The following is a 21121-nucleotide window of genomic DNA, read 5'->3' as shown; positions in this document are numbered from 1 at the left end:
TTGAGTCTTCAGGGGAATAATTAACTGCTCCCTGTCCCAACATACTGCCAAGCACAGAAGAGGTCTGTCATCTGTTGTGTCTATCCTGACTTCTTTGCCTCTCATCCTGATCTGTAATAGTACCTCTGCCACTTCTGGCTGAATGTTTCCTCAGGAAGCAAATAGCTTTTCTTCAGTATCTGTCAGATGTCTTTGTGTCAGAGGTCTTGTAATGTAAAGATGATCCTGGAGATAAAGCCAACCCAGCTGAGAAAAAGGTGACTGCTCGCACTATGGTTTGTGTCTTTATGTGATTGCTCAGGAGCTTCAGAATATGTCAGGCTTCAGCATACACAGCATCTGCTCTGGCATCTAATTCTGTAGGGTGCTGGTCGTCTCTGAAGAGACCCACTTTGCTAGACACAGTTCTCAGATCATACTTAGTCTCACTCTTCTAGGAAGGAAATGTGTTTCTGAAAACAGCCAAGATAAAACCCAGGGCTTTGTTGTATTTCTGCTTCAGGGTTGATGTATGCTTAGATTATGGACACAATGGGTGAATTATGCCTAGACTAGTTTCTGGCTTTATGAGATTGCTACAAACTGGAGCCAGTTAAAATGCAGAGTACGATTAAGTCTGCTAGTACTTTAATTTTACATGTTCTGTTTTAAAATGCCTACTTGGGGATATAGGTATTCCTTTTTTAAACTTTGTTTAAAGTTATGTAGCAGATCTGACAATATTCTGTTAGGCATACTCTACTGGGTGTGTCCTGTGTTAATTTATCATCAGCAAAAAAGCGAAAAGAATATTCTGAATCTGTATCTGTCATTTAGAAAGGCTTTGCATACAGTGTTAAACGTTCCTTAATTTTACCTCCCTGATCTGTGAGAGCTTTGCTTTCTTATTTCCTGTCAATCTTATTGAGGAATGCTGCATAATCAGAAGGAAGCAAAGGTAAGATTGTCTTCTGATCCCTCGGATTTATTTTGAGAACAATTTTGGTTCTTTCTGTGTCAGAAAGATGTCCTTACTTCACCTGCTTGGGGCAAACACAATACCTGAAATTCATCCACTACCCCCAATTTATCTCCAAATTACAGTGCATATATTACTTAATCTCCACAATACCTAAATAAGATAGATAAATAATGTTCTATTATCCTGATTTTAGATGTAAATCACTATCAAGAAGGTGTGACTTGCCGGAGGTCACATCTGAAGTCACATCAAGAGTTGGTGCATTCCTGTCCTTCTTACACAAGATTGTACTGCTTCTCTCTGCTCCCTTATCTCTCCTTGATACTTCAGCCCCATCACTGTATCTGCCACTGAATCTTGAACATATATTCCTACTGGAGTCCTGAGTGGCTGGAATACATTAAGAAGCCACATCTTTTCATTAGCCTTTCATTTCATTATCAATTTAAGACTGCATTTACTGTAGACTTCTTTGCTGATTTTGTTGTTTTGTTTTGCTTTGTTTCTTTTATTAATGTGATCAACCAAGGCCAAGGGAGTGCTAACTGTCCCATGGATTTAAGGCATAATGAGAATCACCCCCAGGATAATACCTATGGGAACTGCCACTGACACTTGCATGGCATCTTTCAGAACAACAGGACAAGAGCCTTTGGCTCCCTCTCACTTTCCTAATATATTGATTAGGCCAGCTGTTTTCTCCTGAAATCCCATTTAGTCTTTGATCACAGCTGAAAGGAGTCTGTGTGTGGTGAAGGCTGTAATTCTTCTGCAGGACACTTAAACTGCTGAAGCTAGCCTCCTTTTTTTTGTCTTTTTCTTTCCTGTCAAGCTCCTGTGCTGCCATCAAAGGTGTTTGAATTGCACAGGCCTCAGAGAAAAATAAGGGCATCAGAACATACCATCCAAAGTCCTCAAGTTCTGCAACACAAGCACCAGTGATAACAGATGAGACTTTTCACTGTGGAACCTAACCATTTTTATTCTTTGGCAAGTTCACAACTGTAAAACATGCACTTTTGATCACAAAATCTAGTATTGCAAATTTCCTTCTTCCTGTGCTCTTGTGAGAGCTTGTGTTCTTGCTTGTGGCACACGCAGAATATGCTGGCATATTGCTAACTCATTTGAATTATTCTGATTAGGTCGTTCTCACCTTGCTGGAAAAGGATTTACTGTTAAGTTGCCACAGTCTGAGATTTCAAGCTCTTGACAGTCTTGTTTCTCTGCTAGTAGGCTGGTGATTTGTCATCCTACATTCCCCTTCCAGGGTCTCAGCACTATTTGTTCTTCAATGTCTAGTGAAGATTGAAGGGTGAGACTTCCCTCTCCCCACTGTGATTTGTTCTTCTAATTTTGAAGCCTCCTCCTATCTCCTATTTACTGCTGCTTCATCCTACTCCAGGCATTTTCCTTCTCATTGCTTACATTGGAAACACTATTTTCTGTAGTTCCGCTTCAAGAGTGTCCTTCTAATGTCTGATGACAACTGCAGTTCCTCCACTGCATAGCATCCCATGCTCTGTGAGCAGAGCAGTTATCCAAAACAATTAAAATGCTGTTAAAGCCCAGAACTTTCACTTGCAGCCTCTGGGTAAAAAAGGAACATTCAGAAGGACAAGAAAGCATTGGTCCTTCTTAAACGAAAGCAGTTTTGTGTCCAGAAAGGGCTAGAGAAACACAGAGCCAGGCTGAGACTCGGTTGAAGAAATGTGCACGAGCAAGCCTGCACTTTCCTGATCTACATGGAAATCTGGTTTTATTCTCAGCCAGTTGAACCACAAACAAACCAAGCTAAAACCACCTCAAAAAAGCTGAAGGACTGCAGAAGATATATATATATTTGTGAATAACTCAATAGAAATTATAAAGGCAGTCTGGGGGAAAAGGAATCTCTTTCTCCTTGAAATGACTCCCAAAAATCTGTCATATTTGTCCTGCAGACTTCAGACTGAGAAGATTTACTCCTTTTCCAAAGATTTGAGCTTAATTTTATGCAGACAATTCTTTACTTTTCAGCCATTCTCTTTTAAACTTTGCTGCTTTGTTCTTTCTTTCTGACTACCATTATACTTTTTTAGAAAGTAATACAGGGGGAAACTAATCCAGGGGGAAAAAAATGTTTGGGATTTTTCTCATGGAGAAAAGAGAGAAACTTTAAGTAGTCCTTTTTTTTTTTTTTTGGAGGGGGGGTAGAAGGGGGAGGGGGAGAAATAGGAGGAGAAAAGTAATCTTTTCCTGCTGCAAAAAAAAACACCTATCTACAGTTATTCAACCAGCAGAACACATAATACTGCTGATACTCCAAAAGCTGTTTCGTAGCCAAAAAGCCTGTGTGTTGTGAGAAGGCTCCCTGAACATCATCTGCAAAGTTTCCAAAAACACAACCCAAAAAAAATTCATCACCCTTTCCCCTCCCTCTCAGCTGGATTTGAAAGACCAATAAGGCTGTGGAATAAATGCTGAAGAGGGGCTGGTGACATGCCTGGTGGCTTTACTTTTGGCTCATCACTTTCTACATACGTGTGTCAAAAATACAATCAGTGCCCCAGCACAGCAGGAGATCCAGAACCAGGATGATGAAGGCAGGTGTATTTGAAGAAAAAGGCTATTCAACCCCAGGCTGCAGGGCATGATGAGTTTTGTTAACTAGATGAATTCATCCTTTAGGCTACTGAGTTGGCTTAAGAGCATCTCTCTGGCCAGTGAGCACTCGCAGTTGAGCAGGAATTATGCAGCTTGATAGCTTCATGTGACCTTGAAATTCTTCCTGATTAGAGCTTGTAGTGCATGGAGTGCAAATAGTGAATGAGAAGGTATTTTATTCCATTTGTATCCAAATCCTTATTGATGTGCCTCTCAAAATACAGCTCATGGTCTTTTAGTAAATACAGTGCAAGGCTTGTGAATGTAGATTCCATATAGTTTTTCTGCTGCTTTTTTTCTGAATGTATTTCTGAGCCCTTTGCCATCTGCACACACTACAGCTCTTGTAGGAAGATCGTCAGACCAAACTGCTGCTATAACTGGACAGTCACAGATAAGCTCATAGTAGAAGTCCTTTTTGGTTTTTTTCTCCTTTGTTTGTCAAAGGGAGGAGCAAGATAGGTTTTGCAGCTACAAGAATGAATGATTTGCCCAGTGCTACCAGAAGTGGAAGTTACATCTGTGAGACTGGCATTGCTAAATAAAAGCTGGTCAGCTACCAAGGTGAACAATATGGTCAGATAACCTTGTGGCAGAAAAGAGCTGCTGTCCCTAGCATTCATGTCTAGGATTTCTGCTTAAATTTACTACAATTCTTGCCCCCGTAAACATATACATCTTGCTTCTAAATGAGATTTAGGACAACCAGGATAAAAAGAGACTAGATTAAATTTCTCACTGCTCTGAGTTAGACCTTGCTGCTGAAGTGAAGGGCAAGCAAGGCTTGTATTTGCAAGAAACATCATAAAATCGAAGGGCAGTTGTGTGGTGCTCTCAGCAGTCATACAGCTACTTCAAAACCCTACGTGGATGAGGAGAGTACAAGCAAGTACTTCCCATTGGTGCTTATAAAAACAATACATGAATAAAACAAGAGCCTATGGATACAGTCCCACTATGCAGTATTCCATAACCACACAGATACAGGGAAAAGAGTAGATGCCTGCTCTACCCAAGTTTAATTGCTGTTTGATGGAAGTTGTGTAATGTGAGACTCTGTGTAAGGGAAGAAATGGCTTCAACAGCAGAGTTCTTCACCTCCTAGAAGAATGAAAATATGAATGACTTCCCCAGATTCCTCCATATGAAAGATAACTTCTCCTATTTGCAAGAACCCAGCAAAAGCCTTGTTGATGTGCCCTTTTCCTTTGGATTTTTATCCAAATTGTCTTTGAGTATTTTGTGCTTCAATATCAAAGAGTTCTTTAAAATTCTAAATAATATTTTGTCATAAATGAGTAAGACTTAGAGAACCTTCCTCCTGCAGGGAGATGTTAGTACTGGTAGTCTCCTCCTCAGATGATGATAATAGACACACAAAGCCATCACAGCTGACATTCTAAACCTTTGGGGATCAACCGAAAGAGCTCTGCAGGTGTCACCAACATTAAAGGGAACTGTGAAAATCAGGATACGATGCTGAATTCCCTGTTATGGCCACCTTTGTGAGATCATTTATACCTCAAGGAGATTTTTGCTACAGCAGGATGTCTGAGGCTTAGTGAGACCGCTGACACGAGTTAGCCTAGTGTCTGAAACATGCTTGTGTTTAGCTTGTTTTCAACATGTTTTCAGATGCACTAATGGGCTTTTTGGGTGTCAAACACAGCATCTCGGAAACACCATTCCTCCTGTTGCAAGAGGAAAATCTCCATGTTTAATTATGAAAGAGGCTGGAATGGTTTTGCTGTAGAACATACAGAGAACAAGAAGCCTCAGAACACAGCTCTGAACTTAGTTTCATAGTTTCATAGTTTCATTCAGGGTTGGAAGGGACCACAAGGATCATCTAGTTCCAACCCCCCTGCCATGGGCAGGGACACCCCACACTAGACCAGGCTGGCCCGAGCCTCATCCAGCCTGCTCTTAAACACCCCCAGGGACGGGGCCTCGACCACCTCCCTGGACAACACATTCCAGGGTTTCACCACTCTCATGGTGAAGAACCTCCTCCTCACATCTAGCCTGAATCTCCCCACCTCCAGCTTCATTCCATTCCCCCTAGTCCTATCACTACCTGAGATCCTGAGAAGTCCTTCCCCAGCCTTCCTGTAGGCCCCCTTCAGATACTGGAAGGCCACAATTAGGTCACCTCCTGGCTTTTACTTATATTCCTGCCACAGTTTCCTGTTTTCTCTTTCTTCTACATTTGCTGCAGTTCCTCCTTTCTTCCTTTTCTAATAATTTAAGAGACAAGGTGACAGAACAGATTAGAAAAATATCTATAAATAATACCGTACATAAAGAGGCATTTACCCACTGAGTCTTAAAACCTCTTTCCCTGATTTGTTTCTATTTTTATAAGCTTCATCTTCCTTGACACTGACAATGATTCATATAAATATTAGCTATTCATTTTTAGTCCGCTGCACATAAGTGAGGCTAAACCGTAGTGTTCCTTGGAGTTTTTACCTTGCGGGTCTTCACTAAGGATGGAAAGAGGGACAGGAGGATTCGATTTCTAAGGACACCACAGTTTGGTCCTAGGGTCTTAAATATTAGCATAGATGTAGAATTTTTCAAATTTTCAATGAGAGTCATATTTTAAAGCAGATTTTTATTTTGTTTTCCTCCTACAGGATATAAAAATAGGACAAATTACCATGAATTGAAATCTAAATCTGAAGGTTGTGGAGTACAACACGACTTTTTATACCTCCTTGTCGTGTTGTGGTTATGTAGAACAACCCTGGCACCATGACATTCTTCTGCTATATTTTGGGGTTTAATTAGATTAATTTTTTTAAATGTTTTATTTATTGTCCAGGTGTTTTGTTCTTTGGTCCTCACAGCATAGCTGTTCAAACAATGAAAGAAGATATATCTTTTTTTTCCCCAATGTTTGTCACTTCTAAATTCTAATACAATTGTGTTTCTGTTAGAGCAGAAGTAGATTTGGTAACAGATGGTAAAACTACAAAATTGCCTCTGCTTCATTAGAGCCCCTGGCAAGACTCCTATATTAGGTAAATTACAGCAGAAAGGGATATTTACCAATACACCCTTCACAGTTTCCAGTAAGATTTTGAACTAGCATTACGTGTATCGTGAAGGCGGTGAATGCCGTAGCTGGAATGTTTACTGATCACTTCTGTGTTGGTTGGTAATACCAGCACTGAAGCATACATGCTGTAAAAGGCCCTTATCTTGCAGAGGCTTGTCCTGGTACTTTTCCCAGTTACATCTATCTTGGCAAGAGTTTAATTCAGATCACTTTCCTTTAATGGTGATAATGCACTTTTATTCAAAAGTAATAAAAAAGTAATCAATTTCCATTTAAATTAAAAGAATGATTAGGTTAAAGTATTGATGAAAAGGCAGCCTTCAAAGATTTTGTGAATGCTTGTGTTTACATGGCGTGACTGAAAGGTGACAGATTGATAGCCCTGGGAGATGTAGGTCTGTTCTAACCAAATTATGTGATGTGTCCTCACACTGCCTTGGGAACTCACTTTTGAGAGTGCCAGAACTGCTCAGACTCCAGGGTAAAGAAGCTCTTGCTACTTCTGCAAATCCTCTGCTTCTGTATATCCTCTCTTCTTTGTGCACTTTGTATGTGCCTTCTCCAGAGGGGCTGCTCTAAATCATTGCACATAGCTCATCCTGGAGTCAACTTCACATTGACAACGTAGTTATTTCCTATCAGGAGCTGGCTTTGAGCTGAGTGATTGGAAATAGAAGCAAGTGTTGTCACACGCTGAAGGTACACTGTCTCCAACAACCTCACATCTATCTGTTTCCTGCTATTAATCTTGCTGAGTTCAGTAGCCTGGAATTGCCACACAGGAACAGCTTCTTAGTTCCACATTATTGGGAAATGCTGCTTTGCCACATACCCAATATATTGGTTTGTGAATTAGTCATGCCGTGCAAATGGGATCAACTTCACTAACTGCCTGGATTATGCAGCTGTCTGAAGCTGGGCAGTCTCTTGGGCACAGATGGATGAAAATTTGAAATCCTGCAGTTGGAGGAAGGTATTAAACCTGAAATTTCACATTCTAAGCAAAAAACACAAACAGTGACAGCTAGATTATTGCATCTGGGGAACTGTTTCACACTACTAATACCTCTTGTTTTTATTAGAGTGTGTATTCAGCAAGTACTTTTGAAGAAGTGCGTCTATTAGTGAAGAAAAATGATGGGCATTAAGAAGGGCTGGATATAATGCAGTGGCCAACAACACTAAGGCAGTTGTGGGCACGTGCAGAAGCAACACAGTAAGCACAGGGAAAAATTAATACACATTTAAGAAAACAGTATCTGCAAGGATAGTGTTTTGTTGTTAAGTTTGAACTTCTACAACTACACTCTTTCATGAGTCTGACCTCAGAAGTGAAGATGTAGGAACTGACTGCTAGATTTCCATGAGGCAGGAGTGATGGAGAGATGGTGGGTGCCCAGCCCTGCTGTCTGCACTGGGTGTCACAGCTCACAGGCATACCGCACCTTTGGAGAATCATAGCTTTGGGTGATCTTCTGCTGCAGTCCAGGTTGACTTGAGCATAGTGTAAAATTCCTCCCAGAGATGCTTACTGTTACATTGCTGGGTTTATGGTAATAGCATTTAGAGGTGTCAACACAGATTGTAACTCTATTGTGCTGGTTATTGCAATAAACATACAGCAGTAAAGGAGAGACAAACAAATGCAAACCTGAGAAAAGTTGTTTTCCTCTTTTGAGAATGACATGCTAAGACTAAATATCTTGCATGATTCCACACACAATAAAAAATTCATAGAAAATTAGAAAGGCTGAAGCATACACAAATGACACAGCTCAAAGAGCTGATGTAACACATTTGTGTACTCGACTTTGTCCTGCTGGCATGCTGCAGGGACTACCTGGAACTCCTGAAAGGGCTCCTCAGAACTAACATAGGCAAGTTAGCAAGGTGCACACGTGACTTTAGTCATATCTGCTAACAAATGCTGGCTTGATGAGCTACATTAATTCAGTTGCTTGGAATCATCAGTCCAAGTCTCTGGTTTGAGGGAGGAGTTAGATTGGTGGGGTTTGGTTTCTTTGCCTTTTTGTTTGTTTAGTTGGCTGGTTGGTTTGGGGTTTTTTTTGTTTGCTCTCCAGTCAATTCACACTGTGTAGGCCTGTGTATATTTCTAGGGAAGTGTGGAATGTTCTGAATGAATGTTAAAGATCACTTAGTAAGAACAAAGGCTTACCCTGCTGTCCTAGCCAAGATATCCTTTGAGGATAGTGAATGTACAATTTTAGGGACTGCTGTAGCTGATGGTAGGAAAAACATGAAGATGAATTTGTGGTTTGGAGTTGAAGATGCTATAGAATTGCTATTGAACCTCAAATTTTTCATTTGCCTTTCATTCAAGTCACTGAGGCTTACAAGGTAAACTCGGCTTCTTTTCTTAGCAGAGCAGGTTCTCCAAAAGGCGTTTTCTTTAGAAGGGTGACTGCACTTTTGCACTATTGATTTCCTGCTGCTTAGACATAACTAACATTTCAAGTAATCTATACAGTTTTGAAATTTACATTAGGTCTTTTTAAAAAATCACTAGCACCTTTGGGACTTCTTGGTAAGATAAACATTGAACTCGTATCAGCTGAGCACTAAATTTCACTATTGCTTAAGCAAAATTCAGACCTAAGCTGATCTGCTACGGCCCCAAAAAAAGAAACCCAAAGGCCACCTGCCAGCAATTGACTCAGCCTGGTACTGACTGAGCTATCTTAGCACAGTTAGGCTGTTCTTGGTTTCTCCTTAGAAGTGCTTTACTGAAAAAGCCTGAGTTAAAATGAGTTCTGCATTATGCGGGACACATTCCCAAGAAGTGCTAAGACGTACTGTCACTAGATTTCTTGCAGAACTCCACGCTAGAAGCAATGGGGAGATCCATGCTAAAAAAAGAAACGGGAATAGCGCAATGTGGCTGACATCACGTTGTCTTGTTTTCAGAGTAGAGATCAGAGGCTGCTGTGAAGGCAAACCCTTTGGCACTGAGTGTTGTGGCAACTGCACAGTTGTTCTCACCCTGAAAACTTTTGCCTGAAATAGGTCTGCATGGGTCTCTGGCTGGATTCCACTAAAATCAGTGGTAGTGGTGACAGTGGCCCTGCAAGGTGAGATAGGATTTCGCTGATGATCTCTTTTGCCCTTGCCCATGTTCTTCTCTGCTATAAGACATGACCTCCTTTCCAATGAAGGTTTGTCGTATGGTTGGAAGGGTAAGGCCAAAAAGCCTCCTCCCTCCCCCCGTAAAGATCCATCTTTTTGTTTACCAACATCCGACTACTATATTCCCTTTTGTAAGGGGACAGCCTCAATCGGTCACAAGGTTGTAGCTGCTCAGCATCGTTAGGGGTTTCTCTCCATTAATTTTTTTGGAAATCTATTAAAAAATTAGAATAATTCTGATTAAAAGTTTTAATTTCATGAATACCAGGATAAATCACAACATTGGCCTCCACCTGTCAACTGATGCAGTATAATCATGACTGTAAGAATCCAAACTGAAAAACAGAAAAGGGTTATTGGAATGAATTTTCAATGTGAATTAAGAGGCAGAGGGAGCTGGGGCTGCTTAGCCTGGAGAAGAGGAGACTCAGGGGTGACCTTATTGCTCTCTACAGCTACCTGAAGGGGGGTTGTAGACAGGCAGAGGTTGGTCTCTTCTCCCAGGCAGCCAGCACCAGAACAAGAGGACACAGTCTCAGGCTGCGCCAGGGGAGGTTCAGGCTGGAGGTCAGGAGGAAGTTTTACACAGAAAGAGTGATTGCCCATTGGAATGGGCTGCCCAGGGAGGTGGTGGAGTCCCCATCACTGGAGGTGTTCAGGAGGAGACTTGACAGGGTGCTTGGTTGCATGGGTTAGTTGATTAGGTGGTGTTGGATGATAGGTTGGACGCCATGATCTTGACGGTCTCTTCCAACCTGGTCTGGTTCTGTTCTGTTCTGTTCTATTCTATTCTATTCTATTCTATTCTATTCTATTCTATTCGCAGCTGAATTGATGATGCATGTCAAATAAGCAACCTGAAGTGACCATATCTTTCTGTAGTTGAATAGGGAAATGCAGATAATGTTTTAAATGGGGGTTTTCGGAGGACAAAGGTGAATAAGAACAAGGATTCTTCTGCATTTGAAACAAAGAGCTGTTACCTTGTTGGCGTGTTTCTGTGCACCTTTTAAAGTTTTTTGTGAATGTTGAGATGATGGTCCAGGAAATTCAGGAATGGATGGAATTGATTAGCTGGTGCAGACCAAAATGCCTGGCTTAACTTGCATTTGTCTCTGGGAAATTATACGACCCGGTAGGAATAGGTTTTGCCTTTGTTGTTTAAAACCAAATAGTCGATTTCATTCATTCTTAAAAGGGGCATTCTTTACCAGGTTTTCATATAAAAAGTCAGTAGGATATATTAAGCTGTTTCATGCAGTCACACCACCACAATGGTCTTGAGCAAACATTTTCTCCAAGTAGTCTAGCAGTGCTAAGATCTATTGCTGCTCCTGAAGGATCAACAGAGTTACATAAGCGTGTGCCAGCAGCGTGTGTGCCTGTGGTGGTAGCTCATGTGCAGCACACACATTGCTGCCTGTCCACGCTCACCGAAACCCAAGATTTATTGCATTTACAGAGGGCCATTACAGTGCAATTTTAACTTGCTGTCATTAAAGGGTCTTACATCATAAGCAATCACTGCAAAAAGCCTTGGACTGAGATTTATTCATAATTTTTATAGCATGATTTATTAGAGCCCCCACTATCTCTTATAAATCATCTCCAAAAGAAATGAGAATCAATTAGGGCCTGGTCCTTTCACCTTTACCCATGCTGGGTGGTACCTTGTTCTCAGCCTGAAGGAAGCGGGGATATTCCTGGAGTAAGCTATCACTACAGGAGTAGGAGGGAAGACAGCAAAATCTGAGTCCTTAGTGAGCACAGGAGATGTAAAAATTTTTCAAGAAATGACAGCATTTGGTTTATATTCCAGGGGGAGGGGGCGGTTCTTCATAGATTTCGCTGGTTTCATCTGATCCTAACACTCCTGTGTACCATTTGGAGTGAATCACATATTTATGTAATGCAATACTCAGCAGAGAAAGCCAAGTCAGCCTTCTAATGCTGTTCTCTCCTCAGATCAAATCCAGCATATAGTAACTGAGAAGCTAATTGTAATACAATTGCAAAGAGCTCAAAATGGCTGTTCTATTAGTCTTACCCCCATGAGTACACTGACATGTCATCAAATCAAGCCTATACAAAATGGAATCTCAGTTTTGCCATCTGTATTTGCATAAGAATGCATCAGACCCTTGATTATCAATTAGGGCCCAGTTCCTCAATCTGAATACCTCTGCTTGCCCTTTTTAATCTGAAATACAGAGCTTGGATGCGATTTGGTTGACCATTAATTGAAGTCATGTGTTTTGGATGGGGATGTATTCTATAGTTATTGCAGTAAAAAGATGCCAGTGAGCTCATTAAGAGCTTTGCCAGTATTAGAGCTCTGTGTTTTGATGCAATGTGCTGAAGATGCTCATAGCTTTAAATGATTATGAAAATACATACCTGAATATGTATGCTCCTAATACACTGCCAAGAACTATTGCACTTCAGTGCCCTGGAGTGGAGATATGCAATGCATCCATTTAAAAAAGCAGTACACTGCAATTAATTTGTTAGCCTGAACCACACTGCAGGAAAATTCATTTGTATCCTTGAAGTTGGCGGTAATTTTGGCACTGAATATCAATAGCAGTAAGGCCCTCTGTTACTGATATGCTCACATCTCTCCTTCCTTTAAAAGCAATGCAATATGAATAGACTTTACTAAAGTACTATCAGAAACACAGATTAGTCATGTATTTTTACAAAGAAAGAGATAAAGACCATGAAACACTATAGACTGCACAGGAGGAGCAAAAACATGATGGAAATAATAGTTTCCCCAGGTATAGTCTAAGATATCACATTTTTGTGAGCAGCTCTAAAATAGAAATATCATAATTGATCCACAGATGTTATAATCCTTTGTCTCATGGTATACCAACAAACAACACCAGTAGTTTGTTGCCTTTTTCTCCTAACCAAAACCAAAATAGAAAATGTCAGGAGAAGGGCAAAGAAGATAATTGACGGCACACAGGGATGGATTAAAGAGAGAAGGGACTAAATACCATACTGAAACCAGTCACTAAAGTCACATCGATTTTGGTGACACCACGGTTACATTTTCAGAAGTATTTTGGGATGGTTTAATTTTGAAGTCCTTCCTCATATGGAAATCCCACTCAGCATCGTAGGAGGTGGCAGTGATAGGAAGGCGCATATATATATATATATATGTGTGTGTGTGTGTGTGTGTGTATGCATATGATGGTATGAACCATACAATCACAGCCTTGGCTAAATCAAGTAAATTTTGTAACCTAGAAACATAAAAATTAAGTAAGATTAAACCAAAACTTCAAATGACAACAGATGCTGTTCTTTTTTAAGGGTTTAGAATAATAGAAATAAAATTGGAAATAGGCAAATGGATTAAAAAAAAAATACCCTTCCTTAAATTAAAACTGCCAAGTCTGTACTAGGCAGCCAGGGATTTGTCAGGTGGATGAAATCATCCCTGTCATCTCCCCATGAAGTTGTGACTTCAAAGAGATTGTAAGATGTTCTGGGCAGACATCCTATCTTCCTATGTGTGTCTGAACAACTCAGAGCAATGACGCCATAATTCTGCAGAGCTGCTGTGACCTTTTTTCTTTCTCTTTTTTTTGGTGGTGGTTTTAGAATTCATTACTTCTGAAGTCAGAGGGACAATTCCCAGGAGTTATTTCTGAGTGTGCCTGCTCCCACCTTGGCTAATGCAATAGGGACTGAACATGGGATGGGATGTGAGAGATGAACACCTTCTAGCTGGCATTGCAAAGGCTTCTTGGGACAGGATGCAGAGAAGACTACACCATGCTTACTAATGGGTTACATAAGGATTTGCAGTAGCATGTGCCTCAGTGAGAGAAAATAGGAATAAAATGGGATTTTAGGAACTATATTAATAATGAATGACAGAATGGTAGTTAATACATGTCTGTCTGTAATTCCATTATACTACAAGTGCAGGGGAAACTTCATTTAATGTGGAAAGATTCTAATTTTTCCAGAGCTGTAATGCAGCGTGCAGTTAAAATTAGGCTGTGTCGTTAATTGTCAAAGTATGTGGTGAGAATTACTGCAGGCAGCTTCAGTGCAGGATTAGCTATGCCTCTGCAGGGGAGACCTCGCAGAAAGGCCCAAGATGGGAGAGCAGCTCCATCAGGCCCCCTTCGCTGATATCTCTCCCTGGGGAGAGGGTGGTGGTGGTTAGGGGCAGGCATGTGTGGCAGATCTCCTTTCTCTCCCTCACCGCTCACCATGTGTCACTCCAGTGTGTCCTGCATCAGATGGCTGCAGAGTGAGCTCCCCTACTGAAGGGGGATGAATATCTATTCCCAATCCCTGATGCTTCCCCAAATTCCTGATTTTAGCTGTACTGGGCCAGGGTAAAGGATAAGCAGAATTCACCCCAGCCTCTAAGCCTCAAGACAGTATGGTTATTCAGGAACTAAGATCCCATAAGAATGTAGCTTAAATAGAAAAAATCAGTTTAAATGAACACAGCAAGGTTGAAATGCTCTGGAATGTACCAAAGAACACTGGAAGAAACTCCTGGGGAATACCTTTTCCTCACCTTCACTCTCCTTTTTCCTATCTCCTTCTCAGTGTCAGAAACTCGTCCTTCAAAACTCACCCACTGAGGAAAGCAGATCCTTCTGCAGGACATGAGGGGAGAACATGAGGGACAGGTGAGTCAGACTTCTGCCATAAGCCTTTCCTCTTCCAGAGCAGAGCTGTATAGCATATGCCAGGATGGCAAGTCAAGCTGTTGAGGACTTTCCATAGGACCTCAACCAGCTTTTATTTTAAAACAGTAAAACTGTTTATTTGGAAGGACTACAAAAGCCTTCCTGAGGGTTCATTAATGAATCTTAACTGTCCAATTCGAATGTGAATACTAGCGCAGAATCTCAGCTGAAAGCTCCTTGTTCCCAAGCACTGACTGACCTACCAGCTGTGAATTGACACAAACACAACCTTACCCTGCTGGGAAGGATGAGAAAGAAGGGGGCAAAGATCTTGGATATTTGCAGGCCAAACTCCCCAGGAAGCCAGTGGGAGCTTTGCTAGTTTAAGAACAGCATGATCAGACATAAAGGAGAGAGGCTGCTAAGAAAATATTTTTCAGGCATTTGTGTACTGAGGGGCCCATAGTAGGAATGCAGAAGGCAAGACACCTATTACAGCAGAACTCTGATGTGCTGCCTTAGTCTATCTGTGTAGCTGTGTGCCTCTGAGTATGTTTCCACCTTTGCCTCTACTTATGAAAAATAATTTACAAAGTTGCCTGACCCTACAAAAAAGACTGATCTAATAACCTTCAAAGAAATGTTTTACCAGTTGAGGTTCACAGTATCCATTGACACGCAGTCATCTTTAGCTGCCTGATCAGTTGCTTTTGAAAAACCACCGGGGTGCCTGTCTGTCTGCATATGCACCCAGTATCTCTGCACATCTGACCTTCTCCATCACTTTACTCTGTTAAGACCTCCAGGTACCAGACTTCACCTCTGTTACCCAAATCTGTGATTTGACCTGATCCAAGCTACCCTTTCTTACTACAAATTTAGAAGGCAATGAAATTTTTAAAGGTATTTCACTATTTTAGAAAGATCTGCCTTATTTAAGAGATTACTGTTCAGAAAACTAGAATTTCATTAACTCAGCCACTAGTCTTTCAGCAAGGAACTGTTGCCTCTGTTGCACCTAAAGACAAAGTTACTGGGAGCTCAGGCTTTATCAAAGTAAGTTTAGAAGCAGACAAAACTTGCAGAGTTAGCTGATTTGCCTGACATACATGAGTGCTCTTTCAGTCTCCCCAGACATCTACAATGAGAACCGATGTAATTTAGTATGCATTAGGTGCTGGTGAAGCAAAACAGTCAAATATATTTGTAACCAGTGTCCATCAAATTCTCCAAGAATGGCTAGATTTGAGTAAATGCTGAGCTCTCTGTGAACAGTTCATAAACATTCACTGACTTAGTGTACAGACAGAGCCCTGAGAAATCATGCTTTATTCAGATATGCAGGCTTTCATTTAAGCTTAATATTCATATACTGTTTTCCTTTCCCTTTTCCAAGTGCACAAGTCTAATGGTTATGTAAAATGATGCTTATATTAGGATGTTATTTTGGTGCCATATGTAAACACCAAACATGTATTTAACAACCACCATTGGTACAAGCCTCAGATCCAATGAGAATGACAATTTTTTGTGAGGTACTTTTTGCCAGAATGGCAATGTGAATGTAGTATTTTGCACAACTGAAATGCAGTTGGTATCTGAAAGCAGTGTACACAATTGAAAGTGAGGTAACAGTAAATTTGTTGCCTGTACTTCACTAACAATAGCTTTAATATACCATCACTTGTTAATGATGCTCTCCATTATTTCACTGTAAATTAGCTGTGGTGAATTTTAAGGTCTTTTTGCAATGTCTGTGTTAGGTTGCAGGAGCATAAATCAAACTCCCATCTCTTTTTACATTCATAACCATAACATACGGCTTTTATTATAGAATGTTAAGTGTCTTAGAATGTCTTCTTAATGGACAGCATGTGCATGTGTTGATGATGAAAGCCATATTCCTTCATGCAAAATATTAATGCATACGGCCTGCATCTCCATAGATACAAGTTAAAGAATTGTATTTAACTCATGAAATATTCAGCATGCACTTCAACTTTGCCCAGAATTCGTATTTCCCTAGTTGTAACAGTCCTTTAAGGAAATAAGAAGTTAAGAGGTAAATCAGAGGCTGGTACAGCTATCAGGTATACACATGTAATTTTGAATAAATGATGTAACAGCCACTGCAAAAAAATGACCAACAAACCCAAACCATTTCGTGAAATGTGTATTTCTAACTAAAATACTGGTAGGGAACTACAAAATGGAACTTATATCCTCCTAGAATTACAGCTTCTACATCACAAAGACTCTTAATATTACTGATAGATTTTGCTCTTTGACCTAACATATCATAAGGCTTCCAGGCAAAAGAGTGGTTTAGTCTCTGTTTTATCCCTTTCATTAGAACATCATTATCCATTTAGCCTTTGGACCATTCCACAAAGTCTTGGACTAGCACACTGCTTTGACTTAAAATGTGTTTTACCAAGAGATTCCTGGGCACAAGAAAGATCTGCTATTCCACTCAGTGCCTGCTAATGTTGGGCTTGATTAAAGGGAGCTAGCTAAGCCTTTTGAAGGATACCCTCCAGCCTTCCCTCTACGCTTCCATGTTCCCTTGGCATAAATCAGGGATATGAAAGCTGCAGTTCAACAGCATCCTCCTTTCATCTTGTGCTAAATATTTTATTATTCCTTTATCCTTCATGCTGTTTAAAGGAATTCATTTAAAATATTAACTTCTTTGTTCAGGAAGGAAATCTCCAAAGGGTATGCAAACAAGAATCTTTAGAAAAGCACCAGGATAGAACTCCAGGCTCTGCTCCAGCTTTCCCCATTCATTCAGCCTGCAGACCTGGCGGCTCCCTGCTGGGGATCTCTGCTCAGACGGAAAGTCTCCAGCAGCTGCTGTTCCACCACCCATTCATACACAACCAGCTCCCTAGTCCCTGCTCTCTGCATTTCCACTGCTTTCCTCCATCCCTCCAATTTGCGCCCTAATCTGATCTCACTTCTTTGATCCTCCTCGGGAACACTGATCATCCTCCCACACCAAAGCACCACTCATCCCTACCGAGGGCTGGCAGCAATTACGCTGTAACAAAGGTACACTGGAGAGAGGAGTAAACCCCATCCAAACCAGTTTCTTTGTGAAGGCATTATCCTCCACCTGTTTTCCTGCTTATCAGTATGGGGGAATCTTGGGGGTTAATCCTGATGCTGCTCATGAAGTAAATGTTTACTTTGACTTCAGGAGAAAAATCGGGCCCTAATTAATGTAATTATCCTCCCATGTAATAGCATGAACTGTACCTACTTAGAGGACTTGGGTGACAGTTTAAGACCATCTTTAGTCACAGCAACACTGTAAACTGCACCACCGTGCATTCCCTTTCCAAAACAACTGCAGGCACTGGGAGGGGAGGAGTTGTCCTTCAGTCACCAGGCAAGAAACCTGTCACACAGGGTGTCCCTTCTACATGAATGAACCCTCTCCTCTGATTAATATTGTGCATTTCCCACAAGGGAAAAGACAGAGTGGAGAGGTAAGTGAGGAACTGAATTACCCATTCTCAGAGAAGCATGATCATAAATATTTAACATGGTATGTAGGAGAAAAGAGAAAGAAGAGGCTCCCTTTCCAGTCCAGACTGAGAAACTATCCAAATCCCCATGTCTCTCAGGGACTGCTTGTTCCCATGATCCTTTCTCCATCTCGTAAAGAAGGGAGAGCTGTTAGCTCATAGGAGGGCTGGACAAGGTGTCTCTCTTTACTGAGAAATGACTGACTGTAAAAAATCTGCGCATTGGAGGGACATTACCTGGAGATCTCCCTGCCTTGTGGATGGGACTCTGCCCAGAGCTGTGCTCCCTTAGGAGCCTGCTAGAAAATAAGGGTCTCTAGCAACCCACCTATGGGTACACACACTAGTGCCTTGGCGTCCACTGGTGCCCCAATGCTTGGGCCTGCAGAAGAGCGATACATCCCTGTACCCTGTGCATGGCTTTTTTGTATGGCTACACATGGATGGCTGCTCTGCTCTGACAGTGGAGATAACACTGATGATGTTGGGAGGAAGTGGGACCGAAGGGAGGTTCGACTGTTTTGATGAGGGTGCTGGTTGGATAGCTTACCCTTGCATATCTGGAGGAGTAGGGATCCTCAAAGAGCGCCCAGATGCGGGGCTGCCACCGTTTCCAGAAGCCCCCAGACCTGCCATCTGGGGAATCACTAAGTGCTAGGCGTTTTGTCATCTCCAGCTCCTCTTCACCATCACCAGAGTCTCCGGTGCCATCTATGTCTCCGTCCTCGGCACTGCTATCCAGGGGCGCCCCACCAAAGCTGTCTAGAGCCTCTTCGGCGTCACGGTGCTGCCGATAGGTCATCCAACAGCAGGGCTCCACATCGGTCTCATCGATGCCCCAGAAGGCCAGCTCCTCCTCATACAGGGGTCCGCACACGTCCGCGGGGCAGTGCAGCTTGCCAGTGCGGTAGTAATTCAGGATATGGGCGAAGACGCCCGGGTGCCGGTCAAAGAAAAACTCATCCGTACGGGGGTCATAGTCGAAGTGGCTGTGGGCATCGGGCTCGGCGATCCAGGCCAGCCGAGTGCCGGGCAGGGTGCGCAGGGTGCTGCGGTAAGTCTGGTGCCTAGTCCCTCCCACGTTGATCACAATGCGGTCGCTCTCGTCGCCCTGGCCCATCTCGTCTCTTATTAGGCATGTCGCAGACTCATCCAAGCAAGCACGGCAGGCGGCAAGCCCGTGAGGGGACGGCTGCTCGGCGGCAGTCGGTGCCTAAACCGAGCCCCGATCCAGGCCCGCGGGGGCGAAGGGGCCCCGGCCGACTCGGCTCCTCGGGGACCGCTCCGAGGGAAAGCCGGTGCCGCTGGCTCCCGGCGCTGCACCGGCGTCGTCTGAAGTCAGGCACTGGGGGGCCGTGGTAGCTGCAGCCGCGGCGGAGGGGCAGGGGGGGCCATGCTCCGGGAGCGCGGGCGCTGCGGTGCCGGGGCGCGGGGATGTGCCGGAGGGGGAGGGCCCTTCCCTGGGTGGACGTGGCCAAAAGCACAAAATAAAAAAAAAGAACAGAAAAAAAAAAAAAAGGGGAGGGGGGGGAAGAAAAATAAAGGGAGAAAAATCGCGGCACCAGCGCTGGCCACAGGTGCTGCGGGCGCGGGGCTGCGGGAGGCGGGCAGGCAGTGGCGGCTGCAGCCCCCGCAGGGCTCGGCGGGGCTGTGCCCGCGCCCCTCCGGGCGGGGCCGAGCGAGACGAGCGGGGCGGGGGCGCCCGCAGGTGCTGAACGGACAGCGCCGAGCACCGCCTCCGCCTTGCGCCCGGCCCGAGCGCTGCCGCTGCTCCTCTCGCTGCCGCCGCCGCTACCGGGCGGCTCGGTGCAGCCCGGTGCAGCCCGCCCGTTCGCCGGACAGCGCCGCGCAGGCGCGCTGCCCCCGCCCCGCCGCCGCTCGCCGGGTCCTAGCGCCGGGCGCGCCCCGAGGGCGCCGTCCGTGGTTGCCGCCGCCGCCCTGACACCCGCAGTCCGCCACGTCGCATACGTCCTCACCGATGGCGGGACTGAGCTCCCCGCTCCGTTGCCCCCGGCTGGAGGAGGAGCACCCTGCGGCCTCGCTCCCTTCCCGAGTAACCGGCCTTTCCCTCTCTCGGTGGCGCGAGAGTCGCCCTGGACGCGCTGGGTTTTGCGATGCAGCCCCCCAGCAGGCTATGAGCGACCCTTTCTGGTTCTGTGGAAGCTAGCCACGGCTGTTCCCGTCCTTCGCGGGCTGAGCTCACTTAAGGGCAAAATTCAAGACCTCCTCAGACATAAACTTCTCCCAGCAGTAGATGCCCCGGGTTTGAATCTTCTACTGCATCACACCTTGATAGGTGCCCACATACCTGCTCCGGTTCTCCATCTTGTCTTATATTCTTCCTGCTGTTCTCTTCTTTCTTCCATAACACCTGGGTTGCTATATGCACTCCTGTGGATTATTCTGTTTTATTGTCATTGATTCTCAGGGGAGATTTCACATCTACAAAAAGATGAGTTCCTGCCCCACAAGGAATGTGAAGAACAGCATGGAGATGATTGTGTGGAAGGGAAGGAACAGGTATGTGGACATGTTCTGTGTTTTGTCTTGTTTGCTGCCAGCATCTCATGAGGAACGTGCTTGTGAGAACCTGGAAGGCTGAGACATTGAGGCTGAATCATGGGAGGTCATGTCATGATGAGTGGATAATGTGGAAAAACATAGGATTGAAGAGTATACAGTTGAGGAATGTTGCTGGAGCACAGAAGTGGTAGAGACAACACAGTGCTCAACAGAAGACAGTAGACTAGAGGAATGCAGCTGAGTGTTAAAAGAGGCCAGGGATTCAGATGTGCTGGAACAGCAGGTGAAAAACAAGTGGAGGACTGCTAAGGAGCAAGTGGTGTGGTTTGGTTTGTGAGAGGAGATGCTTGATCATCCACAGCTTTGTTGGGTCTCAAAGGAACACTGCATGTTTGGGATTCAGGGAAGGGAACTTTGCAGTAGTTGTGGTAGGATATACCAGAGAGGTCTGGACAGCATATGTGTCTGTGAAAAAGGATTGGTCTTGAAGCTGGTGAGGTAGAAGGAAGAGCAGAAGCTGGGTGCTGTTTGTGTATGACTCATGGGAAAAGGGAAGGCAGACAGCGGAAATGGGGAGTGT

General features: G+C 43.6%; 1 protein-coding gene across 7 annotated transcripts in view; it reads right to left on the bottom strand.

Annotated features, from left to right (window-relative positions):
* Positions 1-19672, bottom strand: part of KCNC1 (potassium voltage-gated channel subfamily C member 1) — a 111664-nt gene extending 91992 nt beyond the window's left edge. For 4 of the 7 annotated variants that reach the window (XM_068148104.1, XM_068148109.1, XM_068148111.1 and 1 more), the window contains exon 1: positions 18569-19672. In XM_068148104.1, the coding sequence (XP_068004205.1) occupies positions 18569-19138 (570 nt within the window). In that variant the 5' untranslated portion in view covers positions 19139-19672. The remainder of the gene's footprint in view (positions 1-18568) is intronic. The other 3 variants (XM_068148105.1, XM_068148106.1, XM_068148108.1) reach the window with 1 other exon arrangement.
* Between the last annotated feature and the right edge of the window lie 1449 nt (positions 19673-21121).

The sequence above is a fragment of the Melanerpes formicivorus genome, unplaced genomic scaffold (assembly GCF_026170545.1).
Source record: "Melanerpes formicivorus ecotype bairdi unplaced genomic scaffold, bMelFor1.0.p_v2 SCAF_16, whole genome shotgun sequence".
NCBI lineage: Eukaryota > Metazoa > Chordata > Aves > Piciformes > Picidae > Melanerpes > Melanerpes formicivorus.
This window is presented reverse-complemented; position numbering and strand designations above follow the sequence as displayed.